This window comes from Malurus melanocephalus, unplaced genomic scaffold, assembly GCF_030028575.1.
Source record: "Malurus melanocephalus ecotype Western Australia unplaced genomic scaffold, MMel_1.1 scaffold_165, whole genome shotgun sequence".
Taxonomy (NCBI): domain Eukaryota; kingdom Metazoa; phylum Chordata; class Aves; order Passeriformes; family Maluridae; genus Malurus; species Malurus melanocephalus.
The window spans coordinates 51,088-73,646 of NW_026623397.1; the positions used below are offsets into that span (position 1 = coordinate 51,088).

At 40.2% G+C, this 22,559-nt stretch overlaps 1 protein-coding gene across 2 annotated transcripts in view; it reads right to left on the reverse strand.

Moving 5' to 3' along the window:
• Window positions 1-509: 509 nt before the first annotated feature.
• The window catches only part of KCNQ1 (potassium voltage-gated channel subfamily Q member 1), a 323,629-nt gene continuing 301,579 nt past the window's right edge, over window positions 510-22,559 (reverse strand). The window contains exon 16 of one of the 2 annotated variants that reach the window (XM_057372145.1): window positions 510-2,619. In XM_057372145.1, the coding sequence (XP_057228128.1) occupies window positions 2,416-2,619 (204 nt within the window). In that variant the 3' untranslated portion in view covers window positions 510-2,415. The remainder of the gene's footprint in view (window positions 2,620-22,559) is intronic. The other variant, XM_057372144.1, reaches the window with a different exon arrangement.

Here is a 22,559-nt window from a genome sequence, read left to right on the forward strand (position 1 = left end):
GAYTTCAGAGCTTTGTGCTTTCTGAAAGTATCAGCTGGACTCAGATGAGGAATCACTGACCTCATAACTAGCCACCAGCCTTGAAAATCTGTAAAATCCAGTGATTCTGAGGGTTCTGGGAATGGAGATTTTCAGATGGTTATAGACCATCTGAGCCCAACTGACAAGAAAGGGAAATTATRTTTTGCATTAAGTATTTGCTATGCCAGAGTGTTATCACCAAGATCAGATGCCAAAGAGATCATGGAGGTATGGTCTTGGGAACAAACAGGCAGGAATGGACACATTTTCTGGTTAAAACAATGCCCATAGAAACACACAGACCTGTCTGCTTTCAGCCAGGGCCACACCTTTCTCTCCAAAGTCATCCTAGCAGCTAAAAGTCTTGATTTTCTTTTATTTCTCTAGTGAAGAATCAGCAGGAGGTTTAGAATCCTGCTTGGCATATTTACACTGTACACTGGGCCAAGAGAGAAAAGAAAAGCCAGCAGCTTTCTTGGGTGTATCAAGTGTCTGGATTTTAGAATAATCAAAAGACATGGCACTCTTGTCCTGTATTTTATTAGGAAATTAACAGGCTGATTGATAACCTGAAATTACATAGTGAATCTCATTTAAAAAATGTTCAAAATCATCAGAGTAATTTTGATTTCCATGAAAAGATAATGCCCAGATGCAATTCTTCTTTATGCCTGTAAATTTCCACACCCTTAACATTTATCTACTGTACAACAGAGAGGCTGGATAATTGTAACAGAATCTGTAAAGTTAAATACAGGATACTTCTCTGCAGTCCAAGTGAAAGAGGAGATGAAATGTTGGAAAGAAAGCCCAGAATGTGAGCAGCACTATGAGAAGGTTCCCTGTGATCTCATTCATTATGCATCAGCATTTCAGATTGCTCAGAGATACTAAAGACTGGTGCTGTTAACTGCTGTGCCAAGGTGTGAGGCTCCAGGGCATCAGTTTTCCAGGAGAGGGAGGGGGAGCACTGTGGGGTGCAGGCTCTGCCATGAGGGAACAGGGTGCACTGCACGTACGGTGCTCAAAGTGCTGATAAATCTGTGCACATCTCTCTTTTTCACAGCAGCATGAGCTACCACTGCCACCACGCCCGACTAAAGAGCTTTTCCTGAGGCTGTCAGCTTTACAGAGTGATTCAGGTGCTGACTCTCTGCAAGGGCTCAGGGRTTTCAGCCCTGGCAATCAAAGCACAACTCCTGCTCATGTTGTGTGTGTGAGGACTCACACTGAGCCAGCACTGTTGGTTTCTTTAGTCATCATGTGGGGCAATGTGGTTCAGCACCACGGGCTGGAGCTGAGGCCCTCAATTCTCTAAATRAAGAGCTGGCACTTGTCGATACCAACTGACTCCTGTAGGAAACTGAGTTTCTCAAGACATTGTTCATGAAAACATTAAAACTGTCGTATGTGCTGTGTGGATGGGAGATGCTTTCCTGAACTGAAGCCTCAATTCCTGCAAGGATTATGGATATTCCTAAGTGGCCAGCTCAAGCACTTGACCAGTGAAGYCCAGCCACTTCAGCCCCTTGTATTATTCTTGGCATCTGTAAGCTAAAACCCAGTAGATTTAAGAAGTAGAAGGCCTTCCTTTTAAAATGCTATGTCAGGACAAGTACATTCAAACCTCTGTGCTTTCTATTTATATATAAATTCTTTGGCAACGATTTGCTAGAAAGCAGAATGATTTTTTGCTATATAATACTTTATTGTCTCCCTGTGAAAAACTGATATCTTAGAAAGTCTATAGCACTTTCCACTATAAATAGTATTGTTCCAGATTAAGGATTAGTTCCTCCCTGAAGAAAAACAGATTTTAAAAATCTGGTCATTATCTGATAACTGTTTATGTAGCAACACTAAAATAAAACAGAAAAAGAAAATCATTCAGTATGTGGTTTGTTATTGTCTAGAATCTTAGTGTATGTTTATACAACARAAACAACATAAGTTATCCTAGTTTGTTTTAAAAACCGTAGTAGTAGAAATAAATTGCTATCTGCAGATTCATAAACAGAATGCATTTTTTTTCCATCTAAGTTCAAGTATTATTAGAATATTATTATTATTTTAATTATTATTATTGTAACAGGAGCTCTAAATCCTTGCCATTTTGCCTGTCTTGACATAATTTTGGTCTTTTTGAGAAATAACAAGTCGTAATCATTTGTTCAGGAACAAAACTTCTGGAAGCTTTGCCTGGTGGAAGACAGCCTGGCAATCCTTTGGCTACTGTGGGTAACTTTAGAACAGCATGTTTGAGACTAATGGTGTGGATACAGCAGTTGCATGATTTCTTGTTTGGCCAATGAACTCAAYTTCTCCCAGGTTCTCAACACTCAGTCCCATTTAGAGGAGAAACGTAGGAGGAGCCCAACCCCAACTTGTACCACATCAGGATATGTCATCTTCATTTGTTCCTGGGACTGTCAGCTGCTCGTAGGTGGGCAGGGTGTTGTTGGGGAGGAAGAGATCTGAGCTGACATCATTGTTGCCTCTCTGAGATGCTCTGTTGTTGCCCTGATCCCCCTGCTGACGGGAAACCAGGTGATGCAGCATGTCTGTGATGAGGTTCAGCTTCTGGTCCATTTGTGTAAYCTACAAAGGCAAAGAGGAGCGTTTTCAGCAGCACCATGCGAGAAAATTGCAACAAACCAGGTCGAATACGTGTAATATTAATCAGGATCACAACAACCTCTGTAAAGATGCCACAGACTCACAGTTCCTCAAGCAGATCATTAGAAATTTAATGCAATAGGTCAGGGTTGGATGAGGACAAGCTTGTTAATACTCACCTCTGGTATGTGCTTTGGCACTCATTTTACACCTGGGTGAACACATGACAAACAGGATTTTAAAGAGATGTGCTGAAATAGAGAACTAAGTGCCAGAACTGAGTTTCTGTGGGTTAGGGTTTTTCTTTGGTTATTACTGTGTCCATATATATTTTTTTAAAAACATGATAAACTTCTAGAATGCTTCTATGCCTTAGTAATACTAATATGCTCTAGTAAATAACTGCCTGACTTGCAGTGATCTAATCAACACTTAAGGTGGGACTGAGTGATGTTCTTTGTCACATCTGGGCTCAGTTAACAACTCAGGCCACAAAACGCTCATGGGTATTTTTGCTGCCGTGAATGAATAGCAGCTGGGGGACAGACAAAGGCTAGGAGTGGGACATGATTCAGTTTTATGCTCTCAAAACCCAGTGACACAGCATTCCCTAGGATTATCACTTGAATGATCCTCAGCAAGATAGAAACTAAGAATTCCAAGATGGCTGAAAATGAATTTCTTAAGTGGGGGACTCCAGGGTTCAGCCTGTATCCATAATGCTCACTTTCTTCTGCCTTTTGACAGAAGCTCCTTAAATGATTTAATTTCTCTCTTCTCCTCCCCCCGCCCCTTTCTTTTTCCTACACTTTCTTCTAATCTTTAGGAGAAAATAGAATGAAAACTCTGGTACTTAAGAGGGATTAGGTTATGGATTGTTTTTGGCATATATCTGTGGGACTCAGAGGAAAATTGAAAATTACATGTGTCCAGGAGCACCACAGATCCAGTCTCTGGTTTCTTGCATCTCCCAGTCAAGAAGTAACCAATGCCACCCTTTATCTGGCATTGGAAGCCTCCTCTCTGCACTGAATCCAATGTACTGAGCAAGATACCCCAAGGGGAATATGGGCACTTCCAGCTTCAAACTCCTGTCCACTCTCTGACCCTTGGAATGGCAAAAACACTGAAACTGGGCAGTTAAAATTCTGCCTTATGGCCTCCTACTCCCTTCTTCAAGCATAACTAGAATGCCTCAATTTTGACATTGCAGTCTCTGACCCATTGAKCCACAGGGATCCTAAAACACTGAGTAAATTCTAGGCAAAAAGATGTAATACATTTTAGAAAGGGAAAAGAAAGCAAGCAGAAAAAAAAAACGTGATAGGAATAAATTGTTGCCTAAAATATCTGCTAGAAAGTAGTGAAAGGCACATAAAACTGCCAGAGAGAGCATGAGTGGGAGCAATTTATATGTGCCTGGCTGTCATCCAAGTATCACACAGGATAGTAAAAGACAGTAAGGCTGAGCAGAACATCAACAAACCTGGAGGATTTCAGCAGAGACTAAAATGTTTTTCCACCATAGAGAAAATGCTGTTTTTTTTAAACACTCTGTACAACYGGTAGGGAAGCAGATGCAGTGATTTAAAAATATGAGGTGCCAGAGATTTATACTTTGCAGCTGGTTTTGAAAACATTAGGCAAAGCACCCTAGATGGTACATGAAACACTAGTAATTCTGGATGGAAATGGCTGTTGAAAAATGAGATTCTATGAAATGAGGAAGCTGAAGCACAGATAAGTTCAAGATTTCTAGAAGGAAATATAGATGGAAAACTGAGCAGATAATCAGGTTTTAATTTCATTACTATTTGCTCCCTCCATTAAAAAAAGACATGTTTTGCCCAAATGGTGCCCATTACAGATGGCAAACTCATGATCTCCAAGTGTCACAGTACAAACCYGTGGGAGTGAAGTCTGCAAAAATACCTCATTCCTGCATCCTCCCCTGCACAGGTATCGTTTGCTTTCTGAGACAACTGTGCTGGAAGGACTGCAGTGAAAGCCTGTAGACAAACAACTATCTTCAGAGTCTGAAGAACAACTTTTCCTTCTGCAAGAAATGCTTTTTTGCTAGCTATTCTAAATGAACTGGGGATTTTTCTATGTATCTATCTCTTAATTTGTGATTCCAGGCAGGGATTATCGGAGGAAACACAGACGAGAGATATATCTGGAAAACGTGCATTCACAAAATTCTTGCAGTGATGAACTATTGAACATGACAGTAGGCTGGACTGAGATCTGGACAGTCCTTCAACAGCTGTGCATCTTGGTGATGAAGTACTGGAGAGAAGTGAGAAGTGAATATTCTTGCTGGGAAATAAATTCCCAGAGATAATTGTCTAATTTTTTCTAGGGAACAAGGTCTGGCTGCTGCAGCTGTGGAGTGCAGGAGGCCCACAGAAGCAGAGGCAGAAGCTAATTGCTGTTGAGCTGAGCCATACGAGATTAAAAGCAAAGACCTTTGTCTTCCATGGTCCTSTTTGTTGGGGGAGAGCTCTAAAGCCACAGAGCTTTTGTGGAGGGAGGCCCAGAAAGCTGGTTGTGTTTAGCTGCTGTTTAATCAGTTTTGATTTCCACTTGCCAGGGGSTTCTGTGCCCATGAAGAGCCTGCTCCAAGACACGCTGAAGTCAGTGGTAGATTTCGGCAATCACGAACTCCCAGTGACTTCAGTGAGTTCTGTACCAATCTGGGACTGAATCATCAATCCCAAATAGTAACATCCTTTGGATATTAAAAGAGAAGGAGCAGTCTGGATTTCTGTACAATGATCTTCTCACACTTCTCAGGGCTGGATCAGAAAAGATGATGTTTGCAAATGAGGCAGCAGYGGGACAATGTGCCCCCATCCTTGATTCTGCCGCAGCAGAATCTGCTTAAAGTATCAGATATTTTAAAAATAGAAGTAAAAGCCACCAAAAGGCAACTTCTACTGTTATCACAGGCCTCTGATGTACCAGAAAAAGAGGCTTGCTGGTGAGCAGCCTTGCTTATTATCGTGCCCAATCTGCCTGTCATCATCCAAACACACATCCTGAAATACATCATGCACTTGTTTGCTGCRGAGATAATTATACCCACTAGAAATATGTCATTGTGTGAAATACCCTTTTTATTAAGCCAGCTTTATGCACTGAGCATGGAGCAATGTATCATCTCCCCTGAATCATACTTTCAAACACATTTAYTTGATTAGAAATTAGCTCTGATGCCAGAATGAATAAAAGTAAAGCAAACAGAAAAACTGCTGATGTTGCTCTAATCTTAACCACTTTGAACAACTCTGATCTCTCTACTTAAAACAGCAAACATTGTTAATTACATAGAAAAATAACTCAGACTGATTTGTTTCCTTTAGGAAAAACTAAGTAAGCTCTTTGTAGCTGATTTATGTTTCATTAGAAGCATGATGTTTGGATGATCAGATTCTTTATATGCAAATAATTTCCTTTGTATTTCACAGTTGTTGGGAAGAGGAAATAGTGTTTGAAACTTCAGAAATTACACACCACAGTTATTCCTAAGTCTTACTGAAATACTGTATGAATACAAAATTTTTTCCACCCTCTAAGTTAAAAAAAAAAAAAATTCAAGGGTCATAGATTGAGCACAGATGGGGAGAAGACTTAAACAAGTTTTGAATCCAGCTCTCAGAAATGAATAAAATCCCATCCATGCAGTGCACTGAGAAAAAAAACAACCCAAAACCAAACAGTTCTCCACAAAGGCTGAAAGGTTAGTGCACAAACCTTAAAKGAAGAAAAGTCATGAAGGAAAATCACATCATGAAGAAAAGCAGCCATGCCACAGAACAGATTTTTCCTCTCCCTGAAACATGACAGAGGCAAGTGACTATTCTGACACCACGTGAAGAGCAGCAGTGATGATGTCGCYGCTATCAGCCACAATATCTAATATCCTGTATTTAATTATATTATATTCCTAATATCTAATCAAAGCCTAATCTCAGTTTGAAGCCATATCCCTTTGTCCTGTTATTCCATGCTGTTATAATAGTCCCTCTCCATCGCTTCTAGAGGCTCCCTCCAGGTACTGGAAGGCCACAAGTAGGTCACCCCAAGCCTTTTCTTTTCTAGGCTGAACAATCCCAATTCTCTTAGCCTTAGTGACATGCATTTATTAAGGTATCAACTTTTGCAAAGGGATCAAWGGCATTCCCAGAGGTGCTACTGAACAAGACAGAGACTGTTCTCGCTGGGAGAACAAAATAATTTTCAATTAAAATAGTCTATCAATTATTTTTATCTATTAAAATTCCACAAATCTTCATGCTATATTAACTTGAAGCACTTTTATAAATGTAAGCATTTGTAATTAGTTCATGGTATGATCTGGAACAATTAATTTATTTCCTTGCTTTTAAAAACAAAAAAAACAAACCAAACCAAACAAAACACAGAAGCCTGGTYGGCTCCAGGGACAGSAGGGGAATGGTCTCTTTTAAGCTCCCCTGTAATGGAGAACTAAAGGGTAGCACTTTGGAGACCTACTCCCAAAACTAATTACAGAAATTTACCAGGAAAGGGCARTGACAGACTCTATTACAGAGCTGAGTGGAACAGTAGTTTCAGTCAACGGGAAACTGAAGGACAAAATTTCGAATTTGGCGTAATTTAGACCACAAAGACCACAAATTATTAATAAGTTATTCCAAGTATTGCTCCATGATCTGGAGAGATCAGAGATGATTAATGCTGTCAATTAAAACTGTCTCATCTGCCCTTCATTCTCATTCTCAGAGAATTTAGATGTAAATATTATTAAGGTTAAAAATCACAGTCCCTTTGARCAGAATGGTGTTTTATAACTACCTATGTTCTTAACATGGCTGACTGATTAAATGGATTATTTGTCCTTAATGAAGAGAATTTTTATCAGCACATCGCTCACTCACTGGGTTCTGGGGAACTGTCCTTGCTCTCAGTAAAGAAAGCCAAGCGTGAAGCTGCTAAAGGAGAAGAKGGAAACCAGGATGTGAGCAACACTTGACTGAATGAAAATGTGATAAAGGAAAATTTCAGCTGCTTTTACAACATTAAACTCCCAAGTCTGCTGCYCTGACTTATCTTGAGTAGCATTCATTCCTGAGAATGCAGCTTTTCAGCTCAAAGTGAATGAACTCTTTAAGGCACTTTTTTTCAAAGTAACCTTCTTTCAAAGAAGAGGACTGGGGAGACCTTCATGTATTTATCACTCCTGGTGGCCTGTTCATAAGGAAAATCCTGTTGCTCTGCAGTGTAGCAAACTTCTAGSGGAGAAAAATGATGCTTTCTTTGTGCATCCCTCCATGTTGTATCTAATCCCTAATGTGTTTGCTGTTCAATACCACACTCAGTAATAAGCCAGCTTTATCTTTCATAAAAACGCACAAAAAAAAGTCCTTTCTGCTTACTGAATCATCACTGGGCATACCAATAACTCACCTGGAGAGAAGATGAAAGGCAAAAAAATATTCCAGAACTTATTAATGGCAATGTTATGAAGGAATGTATCAGTATCCAGTGGTACTTAACACCTGTGAGTCTGTTCTGGAAGAAGAGATGTGGTTACAAATCACATTTGACTTYGGTGGGATTCTTCCTATTTAAGTTCTTCAGAATATTTGAGGAAGCTTCAGAGAACAGCTTCCATAGCTTCTCTTCTTGCTTAGTCCCCACACAGTTGRTATCTCAACATTTCTAGAAGTTAGTGCTTTATTTTGGAGGGGTCTGTGGACAGGAACAGGTGTCATGTTAGGAGTGGCTTTCTAGAGGAGCTCAGGGATAGGTATGGGAATCTCCCCAGAGAATTATGTTAAATMTTTCTCTATAGCTATATTAGCGGCAGAAGAGACCTACAATCTCACTGTTATTACAAAATGTTTCTTTCTTCAGATGCATGATTCTTCAAAAATCATGGAATATGTCTTCCTTCCATTTGCAATACCCAAGATACTGGATTCTTGCGAAACGCAGTATCTGGCTTTGATTCATTTTGTGTTCATTTTGTTGCCAGACATRAGGCAGCAGTTTTGCTGGAGGTTATACGCCCGCCACTGAGGTGTCTAAAGGAGAATGKATGAATCTGCATGAAGGAGGATTTGCTCTCCAGACAGTCTGTATTTTCTCTTGAGGGTTGGCCAAAGAAGAAAGTGGACTCCAGAGGAAGGATAGAAGAAGTGGAGCCAATGAAAAAAACACTCTAAGATGGATCATTGCTTGGAAAATGARGGCTGAGCTTCTGGGGAACAAAATTTAGAAGTTTTGGGGGTTACATGGGCCATTCTCTTTCCAGCCAATGAAAATACATGAACATTGTAACCACTGTCTTAATTGACAAGTAAAATGGATACCTTTCAGACAAAAARCATCTTTGTAAAGAAAGGCACTTGCTACACTGTAAGTTCTAAAATCAGCTCTCTTGCAYAAAGCTATTAGTGACAATCTCTGCTTCGAGATACTAAAAATTGTTCTGTTTTTTCAATAAACTGAGACTGTTGCTGCTCTTGTCTTGCTGTGTATTTTTATAGTAAAATATTTATCTTACACTTTTCAAAARCATAAAAACCCGCTTATTTTTTGTAGTAAGAACCCTTGAACAGCTGCTGAGAATTCCCCATTGATCAGGGTGYGCCACTTGTGCATTCAACAGAGGGTGATGACCCTGGGGACAAAATTCTGAGTCGTTGAGTCAGGATCAGAGCTCAGAAACAATCAGGATTTATAAACCAGTTGCTCACTCTGATTCTCCAGAAGTTATCTTGGTAACAGTGAACTATTATGGAGGGCTTGACTTGTACAATAAATTCCTCATGTATTGTATAGAAACTCAGTTTTGTCACACATTTATTAAAAATTGTTTTGGGAATTAAAACTAACTGGCAACACCAGCATGGGGCCATTTGATTTCTGACTATAACACTTRTGGCATTTAAAAGTTATTTTTGTTTGTTTGAAGAATTTTGTCCTGGTTGTGCAGCACAAGATCTGGGGTAGCAAATGCTAAAGCTATAGCAAATGGGAGAAATTACATGGTTGATTTCTGCATCTGTTTTTTCCATTAGGATTGGGAAAGCAATTTTGATAAGCAAGTAACTAAACTGCAGAGAATTATTTTTCTTTTCCAAATGCTTCTTTTCTCAAAGAAAAGCTTGTTTTTCTAAAAGCTTCCTCAAAGTTTCTGGAATTATGACATCTCTGGTTAACTATTCACTCAGCTCCACTTCTTTCATGATTCTTAGAAGTGTGGGTTATAACTATAATGTAATTTTTCAGATTAGGTGTCTCATGAATTATATTTGAAACCAATGGTAATAAGAGACTTGCTCTGATGGGCCAAAAATGAAAAAAACTGATATGAAAAAGCTATTTCAGTGATATGTGGTAGAATAAATAATACAATATAAAACACAGCAGACCGAGTACAGAATATTAGCAGCATGTTATCAAAACTGTCTCTTCTGTGATACTACCATTTTCCCTACAAAGAAACAGACCTGCTCATTAAGACAGGAATTCCTTTTAGATCTTAAAAATTATGAGGAATAAGTAGAAAMCAAAACTTATGAACTAGTTGGTTTGGCTTTTTACAGGTCGCCTTCATAGGATTATTTGTCTGTAACTTGCTTGACTAAGAAAAGCAAAGTAAGATGAACACAAACCTCTCCTYCTAACAAGGAGATTGGTAGGAGGCTGGCAAATGGGAGAATTAAATTACAGGAGAGTGAAATACATTTGGTCATGGACTATTAGGGAGTACAAAACCTTGAAAGGTGGAAAGCTTTTGGGAGAGCACTTCTTTTAGGCACCTTTTTTTTTTTCCCTTGGGTTCGAACTGGAAGAGGGGAAATTTAGGCTAGATATAGGGAAGAAATTCTTTGCTGTGAGGGTGGTGAGGCACTGGAACAAGTTACACAGAGAAGTTATGGATGTCTCACCCCTGGAGTGCAGGCTGGATGGGGCTCTGAGCAGCCTGGGATAGTGGAAAGTATCCCCATGGCAATGAGGTTGGAACTGGATGATCTTTAAGGTCCCTTCCAACCCAAACCATTCYATGATTCTTTTAGAAGTAGAGAGGATTGAGAAAGGCTGGAGGGTAAAAATGTTGGAAAGGGATGACCTAAAAGGCTAGTAGTCAAGACAGAAATGAGGACCATGACAGATGTGGCTGTGGGAGATGGTCAGAAGCAGAGACTGGAAACAGCTGCCACTTGAGAAAAGAGAGCAGAGAACTGCAGTCTCGGTTCAATGCTTTTGTTGCTGTTATTAACAACTTGCAAAAATATTTGGCTTATTTAAAGCACCCGAACTGTTGGGAATCAGCTTTTCCTCAGAGCCTTTCTTTAGCTCTAAGGGTAGTTTTGGGCCACAAGGTCCCTCTCTTGCTGAGCACTCCGCAGGCTCCCAGGCCAGTCCTGCTGGCCCTCCCAGCACTCAGTCCATGCCCAGATGTGTGCAACGCTTGCAGATCTATCTGGCAGCCAGAAGGCTATAGCCAATCTGGCTATAGCCAAGCAATTAAAATCTGTGGTTGACTCTTGCTTTAGATAAATCAGATGAGACTTAAAACACATGGAAATTTTCAAGTTAGAACAGCATCCAAAATCTACAGTCTTTGGCCCAGCACTGCCTCAGGATACAGCATTTTTTTTTTCTCTAAAATATTACAAAGGTCAGATATTTGTTTTTTAACCCTTTCCTCTAAATTAACAGGGTATCAGTAGATAAACAAAGGAGCTTGGAATATTTTTTTTTCCTTGCATGAAACCAGGAAAGTAAAGTTGAGGGTCTTGTCTCTAAATATAACTTTTATCAGAAACTACTGAAGATGATMAAATCTCTCAATCCTATTAACTCAATACTCTGATATTTTCAAGAATTAGCTTATCTTCATTAACTACAGCCCCACCTTCAGGAAACAGTATCTCTTTGACCAGACACAACTTTCTCCCTTTCTGTTTAAAAAGAAGACGTGAGTTGGCAAAGGGGAGGGATTCTTTCTTTACAAGTGAATCAATGATAACAGAAGTATTAGAAGTTATATATCTGCAAAAATCACTGGATATCCACCCACCACCATAATCACAAACAGCTTCCCAAATTATACTTAAATTGAAATCCAGCCTCACGGAGGATGGGAAACAGGCTCGAGATAACAAGAAATATAGTGGAAATTTTGATCAAAGAAACCAGGGAAAAAAGCCCCTTATCTCTGTGCAATAGTTTATTGAATAGAATTCTAGAATAAATGGTGGTCATGTGCAGGGCCAGGAGCTGAACTTTGATGAGCCTTGTGGGTCCTTCCAATTCAGGATATTCAACTGATTCCATGATTGGTGCATCCAAAGGGCTGTGCAAGCCTGGGTGCACCTACAGATAGGTGCAGATAACACAGATAACACAGCAGATAACTCCTGTTATTGCCAGCACGATGTGGGGGAAACTGAGGCAGTGCAGTCAGCAGCYTGCCTTCAGATAAAATAAACGCTCTTAACGTCAGCTTGGATGAGGGGCTCTAACAAAACCTCAAAAATATCTTCCCTGTCTTGGGCACACCTTCAGTCTGAAGGAGAGCTTCCCAGCCCTTTTCTGGTTTTTATTATCGAGACAGGAGGTTGGAAAACAGGTTGCTTTTTCACTCTCAATCATATTCTTGTTCAGCCAAACACTCCCACGTGGGGTCCCTCTGGTTGAGCACCCCGGTACCTCTCTGCAGAGCAAAGAAAGGCTCTCTGTTCARCTAACAGGCACTTGTGTTTCAGATGCTTCAGTTCCACAGATGTGAAGAAAACTCCCCGTGGTTCTTGCCTCTGGAGGACCCTTTCTGCTGGCTTAACTGCAGCAGTACAGCCTCTGAATATCACTCCATATTTTCGTTGTCAGAAGTTTGGCTGTCCGACAACAGCCTTCCCCTAGCTGTGGATTMCCGTTCCTGGTGTGCAACAGTGGCATATTTACAACGCTTCAGGGTTAAAAAGAGAAGAGTACAAGATCCAACCAGCATAAAAATACGTCCAAAACTCTTCTCCACAACAAAATAAGCCCCCAATCGACCCAACCCCCACTGTCCCCCTCYTCCTGTTAAAGAAAACAAAAGTGACTAATCTTGACCTCTCTCCAAAGGGGAATGTTTTGCTTCTTGAATCCTTGGCTCTGGCTCTCCTATGATACTGAGACTATGACTAATAACCTCTTGCCAGAGCACTGCTGATAATTTCACCATTGAGTAGCTGTTCTCATTCTGGACCATCATAGCATGCACTTAACTTGCCAAGATTTTATTTTTAAAAAAACAAAGAGTAAGATATACATTCATAATCCCCAGTGTTAGAAATACATTTTTCAGCTTTAACTGTTAGGTTTTGCCTGACAATTTTTCCTCCTTCCTCCAAACTGTTATTTTTCAGATGCCTGCTATGAAATGGTTCCCTTTTTCCTTTCTTTCCCTCAAACACTTCTCCTAATTCAAAACAGATTTGAGGCTGCTGCTCTTGTTAAAGCAAATCTGCCATGTATCATGTCGTGTTAGGTCAGCACTGCTTATGTTATGTTTCACACTTCACCCAAATGAGGCATCCACGCTGCTTTTCAAAGGGAAGGAAGCCAGACTAGGTGCAGTGGCTTTTATGGCAGAAATAGATCCACAGGGTATGGATCTGACCTCATGGCATAGCACAGGGAAGGACCCCACTATCTGCCTCTCTGATTAAAAAGCTAAAAACCAAGGTAACTTCAACTGTTATCTCAAAAAAAGAGGTTGTGGTTTTTTTGCTTTTTTTTTTTTTGCCAGCTCCTTTTTCAGCATCCATAATCCACTAATTATTTATAATTTGATAGTTACTAGATGGGCAAAAAAGGACATTAACCCCTTTGTACCCAAAATGAGCTTAAAAAAATTAATAACCRTAAGATGACTGCTACAGCAATCACAAATGGAAGGGGAAAAAGAGTGGGGGAGAGAAAGGGAGAGAAGCAATTACAACAACAGTGAGTTTTGAGTGAGTTTTCCCTGAGGGCTGTTGGTAATTAAACTAACGGCAACATGAATCTCTGTTTGATGTGGTCATGAATTTGTTTTCAAAAGAAAAATCTTTAAAAAGATTCTTTCAAGAGAAATTTTTAGAGAACAAGCTCAGCATGAATAATTAGACCAGAAATACTTTGATAAATATTATTATGGAGAAGTCATTTATGGGCCATGGCATTTGAAGGTTAGAAATCCCGATGATAAATAAGGCGGCRAGTTTGCACCCATTTTTAGCACACAAAACCAGGGCTGTGTTCTTGTTTGCTTGAGCCTGCTCCTCAGAAAGGAGGCGGCCTCTTGTTTTGCCATTGCATTAAGCTTTACAAAGACACAGATGCAGGACAGAAAATTTCACTGGGAAAGCTCAGTGGAACGAAAGAAAACCACACACAATTCCAAAGGCACTTTTCATTCCCAGGGGCTGCACAGAGATCAGAGGTGAAATTCAGTGGTGATAAAAAGTCTGTGAGCCCACTCTACTCCCCCAGCTTTTCCAACCACCATTCAACTGTGCTGAAATCATATCCCTGGAAATATCTCCTTCAGAATCCTCTAAAAAAAACCCCACTTTCATTTTGTAGAAATTTAAGCATCCAGCAAACCCCAGTGAAATCCAGAGAAGATGCAGGTGCTCTGCACCCTCTAAAATCAACTTGCCTTGGACATCCCAAAAATAATTTCATTTGTTTACTGYGTGCTTCAAAAAGTGGAGGCAGATACAATCAATCACAAGGCAGCAAAAAACCAGTGAGTGAACTAGAATGTAATATATTTACCAGTGGAAACCCATGTTTACAAGGAAAAGAAACTGCTTGTTGGCTGTCATGGTATTATTCATAAAGGCAAACTAGGAGATCTTATGGATACCAGGAGCAAAACTACAACAAAGGCAACCAACTGCTAATGAAGAAGGGTTTTCAGTCAAATTTCATGGGTCATACAAAGTCATTACCATGCCTGCAGGAGTTCAACAGCTCTGCCAGTTGAATTCGGGGGGAATGAAGTGATTATTTTGTTACGCATTTTGTAGTTTTAGACATTTTCTTTAAATTTCAAGCTTTGAAGCCAACTGGCTATGCAAAGAGTATCAGCTTCAATTTCCAGAGTTATCTTCTGACCAACATTATTGCTGAGGAAACCTTGAAAACAGGTATTCTGTACACACCAAGGTCTCAGAAATTAGATTTTAAGGACGCCGATCTGTTCCCTTTTTATTCTACTGCTTAAATACAACCTTATGATATTAAGTCAATTTCCCAGTACTCAGGGGGCTTCATAAACTTTGAAAACTGAGAGAGAGATCATTTAGATGCTACTGGTACCAAGTTCTGCATGGGTTAACTTTCCCAATTGCTCCCATTGCGGGTTTCCCTCTGTTTTTGAGGCAGTTAAAATATCAAGGCTCTTTTCCATAACATTTTAAGCTATTATGCCTTCAAAAGTAAGCAAATGTTTCTGATAAAACAACATGTCTGAAAAATTTAATGGATGACAAAGATAACAAAAAATCCTTAGTGCTTTTCTTTGTCAGTAACTTCTTCTAGGAATACAGCCAGGCTGGGCATTTGTTTGGACTGGTAAACCATGACTCACAAGTGGATCTCTCGGCAGCATAAGCAACTGCTCAGTGGTGGAAGCAAAAGKCTCACAATCTCTCCTAGCTGATTAATCATTATGACAGGCTTGAAGACTAAAGGATCTGCCCAGCTCCAGTTGTTAGATGTGCATCTACCTCTTATTCTTCTGGTTCTTAGGCAGTAGCCTGAATTGTTCCTTCTGAAGATGAAGGAACATAACTGTTCAAACTTAAAAAGGGCTTCGGGTTTTGTAATAATATATTATGATAGAGAAGGCTACTAYGCAAGATCACACAGCACATAGAGTCTAGACATGATGGAATGCTGGAAGGTCCTTCAGGCAGAGGTGGTGACAGTTGGGAACATGAAGCTCTRTGGTATTTCCCTTCCCCATTTCCACCTCCTACCAGAACTTTATCAATTGCACAAAGGCAGAGCACGAACACGTGGCCAGCTCTCTCCYGTCGAGCCCCTGCCACCCAGGGCTGTATTAACCCCTGTTAAATCAATAACAAAATGTGGCTTCTCTGCCATGGGGGGCAGCATGTGTTTCACAGCACAGGTAACACACCACAGCATTTACAGACAGAAGCAAAGAGCTGTGATACAGTCAAAGCAGGGGAGAACATCASGGTGGCAGAAAGAACTGGTGTCTGAGACAGTCAGAGCGCCACAGGATCTTCAGGGGCTGCAAGTTGTGAGAGACACCACTGTCATTGTCATGTAAAGGGTGGCCCTCCACAGAGGGACCAAGATAGTCCTGGGCATGTGCAGGAAGGATTTTGACAGTGGCACTCCAGGAAGGGAACACCAGAGAATCGGCACTCTGCTTCTGAAGTGAGGAGCCTGCTCCTCCTGGAGTCTGATCATCAGGGTTCACAGGGGCCAGACCATGCTTTACTTGGAAAATCTGGGTATCACCGCACAAACTAGTTTAGCTGCAGGCATTTCCTATTTTCCATTTGCATATTTTCCTTGAATGAGTGAAAGAGATTACTATGGAGTCACTTATTTTCTATTTTTCTTCTAATCTCTTTTGTTAAGTTGTATTTTTGMCCCAGTCCAAGAGAGACAGAGTAAYCAGCTACTCTGGAGAAGCTAATTCACCCCTAAAGCAATGTCTGAAAAAACCTTGTCAGATAATACCTACCAGGGACTTTGCTGATTAATTCGGAATTACTTAAGATTTTTTCATCCATTTTCATGGACGGCTTTATGAAATTTGATGAGCAACTTTAGCTGTGACCTATTTGCATTGAAATGTGAAAGGGCTGTACTTCAGTCTCAAGCATCACAGCTCCTTTCAGGTATAATGTGCTGCTGTTTATAGTATGTGAATTGATTTATATAYTGATAGAATAATAAAATGTCCTGGGTTGGAAGGGACCCTAAATATCATCTAATTCCAACATCTCTGCAGGCACACCCTCCACTAGATCAGGTTGCTCAGGACCCCATCTAGCCTAGACTTGAACAATTCCAGGGCCATCAAGAAATAAACTTCTCAAGTTATATCTAAGTTTAAAGACAAATCCAGAACGGCAATGGAGATAACAAAAATTATAAGAATACCAGCACTTCTCTTTTMGTTTTTGACATCCAAGCCTCAAAATGCTTTATCATACCCAGTACTCACGGCTGAGGAAATGCAAACAACAGGAAGTTMAATGACTTGCCTCAGGTTCCGCAGAAAACAAAGTCTGAGCCAGGGACAGCACCCATAACACCCGAAATCCCCACAACAACCACATCACTGCATCTTCCTAGAAGGATTTACGTGTTTGATGGTGACTTTCAAAAGCTGATTTTCAGAGTGGACAGAGGAGGTCTGGTTGCATTTACTCCTCTCTGGCTCAGGGAGCACTCACACTGTACATGTGCGAGTGAGCAGACCATGTGTGACCAGCTCTGAAATGCATTATTTATACAACAGTTCTACTGACTTAAAAACTAATAAATCCACAGCCAGCAGATGATGTGCAGACACGCAGACACATCATCACAAATACAACTTTATCTTGATTCTTTGTGTTTTTTTCCTCTGYTGCTGCACAACAGAGCATCTAGTACAATAGCAAAATAAGCCTCTGGCTAAAGTGTAAGCTTGCTCAAATCACAGGGTTTCTCCAACGCAACGGRCACATAGAAGTAAGTGCCATTTTCCAAGGAACCATTTCCACAGGAATATTTCACACAGAGGAAACGCTGTCAAACTTGTTTGTGGTGCTGCAAAATGCTCCACACTTCCCTTACTCTCTGAGTGCCCTCGACTCCTGGTGAGCTTTTCACCRAGGAAGATGCATGTATTTGGATAGAAGTGAAACACATAGTCTGTAACTTTGCACAATGCAAGTGAAAGCACAATACAAGAGGTCAAAACGAGGTTTCTCTCCTTACGTATTGTAATTATGGTCTGTTTATAATTCTACATTTAATTTAGGGCTTGTATGTCCCCGCTGGACAAAGCAGCTTGCCCTTGTGTGGAAAACGACATTAACTCAATCTTTGCAGACTGTCCCTGAGCCCACAARCGCCTTTGTTAGTACAGTGAACACCTGTACTAATTACGCACTTCACTCACTCGGGGGTCACTGCTCATGGCAAAGGTTTTAAATCAGCCACCCCAGGAGACAGACATCATTATATTTCTAGAGCAGCCATTCCAGTGCTGCAAAACTAGGCAACCCTGGAAACAGATTCACACTCTGAAATCTCTAAAGGTGAAAGACTGGGATACCCCATTGCTGGACACAGAATATTGGAATGAATAGAGAAAATGAAGAGAGTAGTCAGAACCTGTTGTTGAAATCTTAACTTTAGCATTATTTTTAGTGATCCCGTGATTCCTCTGACTTCCRTGTAAACAACATTTTTTCCCATCTCTCATTGTATACCAATACCTGACCCAGCAAAACTTGTAAGCATGTGAGAAATGTCAAATAACTTAATTTTATTCACTCTGTGATTCACATGTGCTRTTTATGCACCTAAAGTTATGCTGGAACTCAAATGCCAAGGTCAGCATTCATTTCTTTCACTTACRTAGTTCCCCATGAAGTCATGTTCGGTTCTTCCCAGAGAATCCCTGTTCACACTGATGCTAATCAGAATTGGTACTTCCCTCAGTTCAATATGCAAAACTTGCAGAATCAATGGCACGTTATGTGAAAAACAGCATCAAAGATGCTGTAGGGGGCAGAGATATCTGCATTTCACATTCCTCTTCTAATCACTGCACGTAAAGCACGTCAGCAGGTTTCTCACTGGGAAATCATGGAGCAGAAAGTTACTTTAGACAGGTGCTGCCTTCAATAGAACACACTCCAAAGTGTCATGCTGCCCTCACTATACAAGTGACAGCATCTACCAAAGGCAAGGAGAAGAGAGGGCACGGGCAAAGCTGTCCATCCAGGTTTTTGCAGCTGTTCTGTGCCCCACTGCCATAAACAGGGTAAATAAAAGGGAAGCAGGAGCAGAATTTGTTCAGAAACAGCAAAGAACAGGAACAAAATAATGGAGCCAGGGCGGAGAAAGGATCCTTGAAGTATTTGGCATTTTCACAACTGCCTCCCATGTGAATGCTAAAAAGGTTTTCAAGCATGCAAATTACCAAATACACAAATTCTTCCTAAGGTGCCTAGGAACTTTAACACTGCTAAAGGCAATGAATCAATATATTTTCTATCAAATTATCTCCAAACTCTTTAGTCTGCACTCCATCCTTATAGTTTACAAGCACACAGTATAAATTTTCACAGACATGTAGATGCAAATTTTTTTCTGCCATTTGTGTGACTCTTTTCAGTCAGATTCATTAGGCAACGTTAGAAAAACAATAATGCCTTGAGCTCTGTGTATGGCTCSAACCTCTCTCTCTCCCTCCGCTGACTCAGGAACGGGACATGTTTTGCAACAATGTCGCCTAAATACACAATAGTCCCAGTTCACTCCTCTTTCACTCCAGAGTAAATGAGGAGTAAACTTATTGCTGTCAATGGGATTAAGGTAATATAAATGCCCTGAAAACATGGATTGCTGTTAGCGCTCAGAAGAGCACACTCCAAAGGTTTGTCCACTTGCACACAGCATATCCACTACAGTAACAGAATACAGCAAATGACACACAGCACTGCAAAGAACTCCTGTGACTAAATGGTGCATTGTGTACAGCAGACCTTTCTTCAGTGCACAGGGACAGTCTTTTCTTTTGCTTTTTAAAACCCAACCCTGTCATGCAAATTCTAGCCAAGTCTTCACTATTCTGCTATTTAAATTTTTTAAAACTTCACAGCTTCATAGAAAACATACCCTGGAAAAAAAAAGCCAACTTAAATAGAAAACACCAAACTTGGCAGGGTATAGTCAGACAAACTATAGTTTTGGAAAAGAAATTGCAGGGGATTTTAACATACACTGTAAAACTAATGAAAACCAAAAGGTTATCTGAAGTATAATTTAAAGAAATGTGTTTGCATTGTTTTCAGATAAAACAATCCTGAGGCCATGTGTAAAAGTCCTGAACTGCAGGACAGTAATGAGTTTGTGAATCAGGACTGTAAATTCCCTTGCTGCGAATGTGGGAGCCATCAGGAGCACACAGGATTGAGTCAGCAGTTACCAAGGCACATRCTTACAGCACAGGCCACTCGAGTCTCCAAACTGCCATTTATCATTTCCTGACAGAACAGTTTCTTGGCAAGCCTCCTCTAAAAACAATTTTTTTCCAAAACAACCAACCATTCCAGCAGGCTATGAATACCACTATAATTTGGTCTATTTTTCATATCAAGTAGACTATGGGCTCTAGTTTTCAGTTAATTAAAGAAACCTTCTTTTCAGATTTCYAAATGTCGTTTGCAGCAGGGTAGAACCCAGAGTGAGCCAGCCCTAAAACAGTGCCAGTTGCAGACCCAACTGTGTGGAAATGGAAGGAAACCCCCCCAAAACATAAATAAACCCAGGGTTTGAAGCTGCAAAGCCCAGCTTACATAACACCAAATTTGGTCGCCCTGCCAAACTGTTAACTTTGGTYTCTGATGAAAATTGCTGTCTTGGGCTTGACTGTGTTTCATTCTCCTGAACGTGCAATGGCTCAGAGCTGTCTGTCAGAATTTGAACTCCAAATGTTGTTGTTATTGTTATTATTCCTACTACACACTAATAGCACTTTAGGAGCCCTTTCTGAGGCTCACTCAAGCACAGAGAAACAGCCCTTGCCTTGAGAAATGCATGATCCAAAGAGATGAGATAAAAACAAGGGGGGAGACAAAGATCAGATTTTCATTCCTGTTTTATACATATGCAACTGAGATATGGAAGGATTAAATGTCTTTCCTGTGCTCACACATAAAATATCTGGGACTAAACCTAGGAACTGAACCAGTGTTTTTCAGTTCAAATCAACTTCATCCTCCTTCATTAACCCTTTCATTACTAACTACAAGTCTACTCAAACCTGTGTTTATCAGCTGAGATCTCAGAGCTGCATTCAGCCTTTGGACACACAGGAGGGAAACAGCACCCTCTAACCTCTTTCAAGAATATTTATGCTCATAWAGCAATAATTACTTGGGAACATATTACTTGAAGATTTAGAAAAAAATTAGGAAATAAAGTCCCATATTTTGAGTTCCTATTTGGTGAAGGAAACCTGGATTCTGCTCTTTCTCTTCAGARTCCTCTGTGCAAGCAGCCACAGAAACAACAAACTGTGCCATGCTTCAGGAAAAAAGTAAATAATCACTTAAGGGATTTCTCTAAACATCTGACCTGAAGCTCACACATTCTTACAAAAAAAAAAAAAAAGAAAAGGAAAGAGAAGAGCAGTTATGCGTGTTTTCTTTGTCTTCAGAAGAGTTTTGTCAGGCTTGGTGCTGTGMTCAGTTAGCTGGGGAGCCTGTTCCAGTGCCCAACACCCCCTGGGTGAAGAACCTTTTCCTGATGTCCCCCCTGAACTTCCCCCAATGCAACTTCATTCCTGCTGCTCTGACACTGGTGGCCAGAGAGAGGTGATCAGCACCTCCTCATCTGCTGCCCTCCTTGTCCTAAGAATGTGTGATTTTACAGGTTCTTACTTTGGTCACATGATCAAAGTTTTTTTTTGTCATTGGTTGGTTGGACATTTTATTTGGGTATTTTTTAACAGAAACAATAAATATACCTGAGATACAATTTCAGATGAATTTCAAGTCTTCATCCCAAAACATGGATATAGGGGAGCATCACAAAACACTTACTCGGTTTAAAAATAACCACAATAATATGCACAAAATTATGTCTCTCTTGCTATCTTTCTGCTTGGAATGGCTGAAGSCTTTCAGCTGAAACGTTCCCATAAATTTTAGTCTGGGACATCCAAAATGGAAAGCTTCAGGTCAAGTGGCTAAATATGCACACAAATAAAACAGTCTTACAGAAGGCAATGTCTTACCAAGTTTTGGTAATACTCTGAAGCACTCCTGATGCCCAAAACCAAGAGGTGGGTATGCATAATAAATTCCAAAATACAGTTAATGCAAGACAAACTGTGCTTCACCACTTGGCTTCAAAACCACACTTTTGATTACTTTTACAGATAAAAGGGCTGCCATTACTYGCCTAGGTCAGAAAATAGAATTTCTGCTTTATGAGAAATTATGGCRTATCACAATTTTTTAAARCTTCTAAAAAYATTGAGATATTTCAAGCCCAAGAGTGGAAAGGGCCAACTCTTTCAATTTGGAAACACATAAATGGCTTTTGCTTAATAATGGATATTGACAGTACTGAAGCACTTCATTAAAAAAGTAAAAACTCTATCACTATTCCAAAGGGCCTGAAAGGAATAAAAAGACAACAAAACAGATTAAGTGCAACTTTTCAATRTCCTGGGATTAAAATGCTGATCACTTTGAAAAAGTCTAAATCAACGATTCCCAGAAATTTTAATGGAAAAATGTTATCCAAGTAGTCTTCTCCATAAGACAACACAGTGGTTTCTAATGGATCTTGTTTTCCCCAAAAGGCTGATTTTTGCCACCTCTATCTAAAATAAGGCTATTAAATTAGCACTTCTTAATTTTTGAATAACATCCCCTGTCCATGACAAAGCCTGTCCATTTCTCAGTCCTTACATGCCACCAGCTTGCCCTCCTGAGATGTTGCTCCAAGTGCCTGAACACTGGGGAAGCAYTTTGGAGAGGCCTCTGAAGAACCACCTGCCATGAGATCTATATATTCTAAAATACTTCACAGAACTGYAGAATTTTCTGTTTCWCTAAGTGGCTCTAACTAGATCTTTCCAGCAGAAATCCCTGGAGAGACAAATTGTTTTT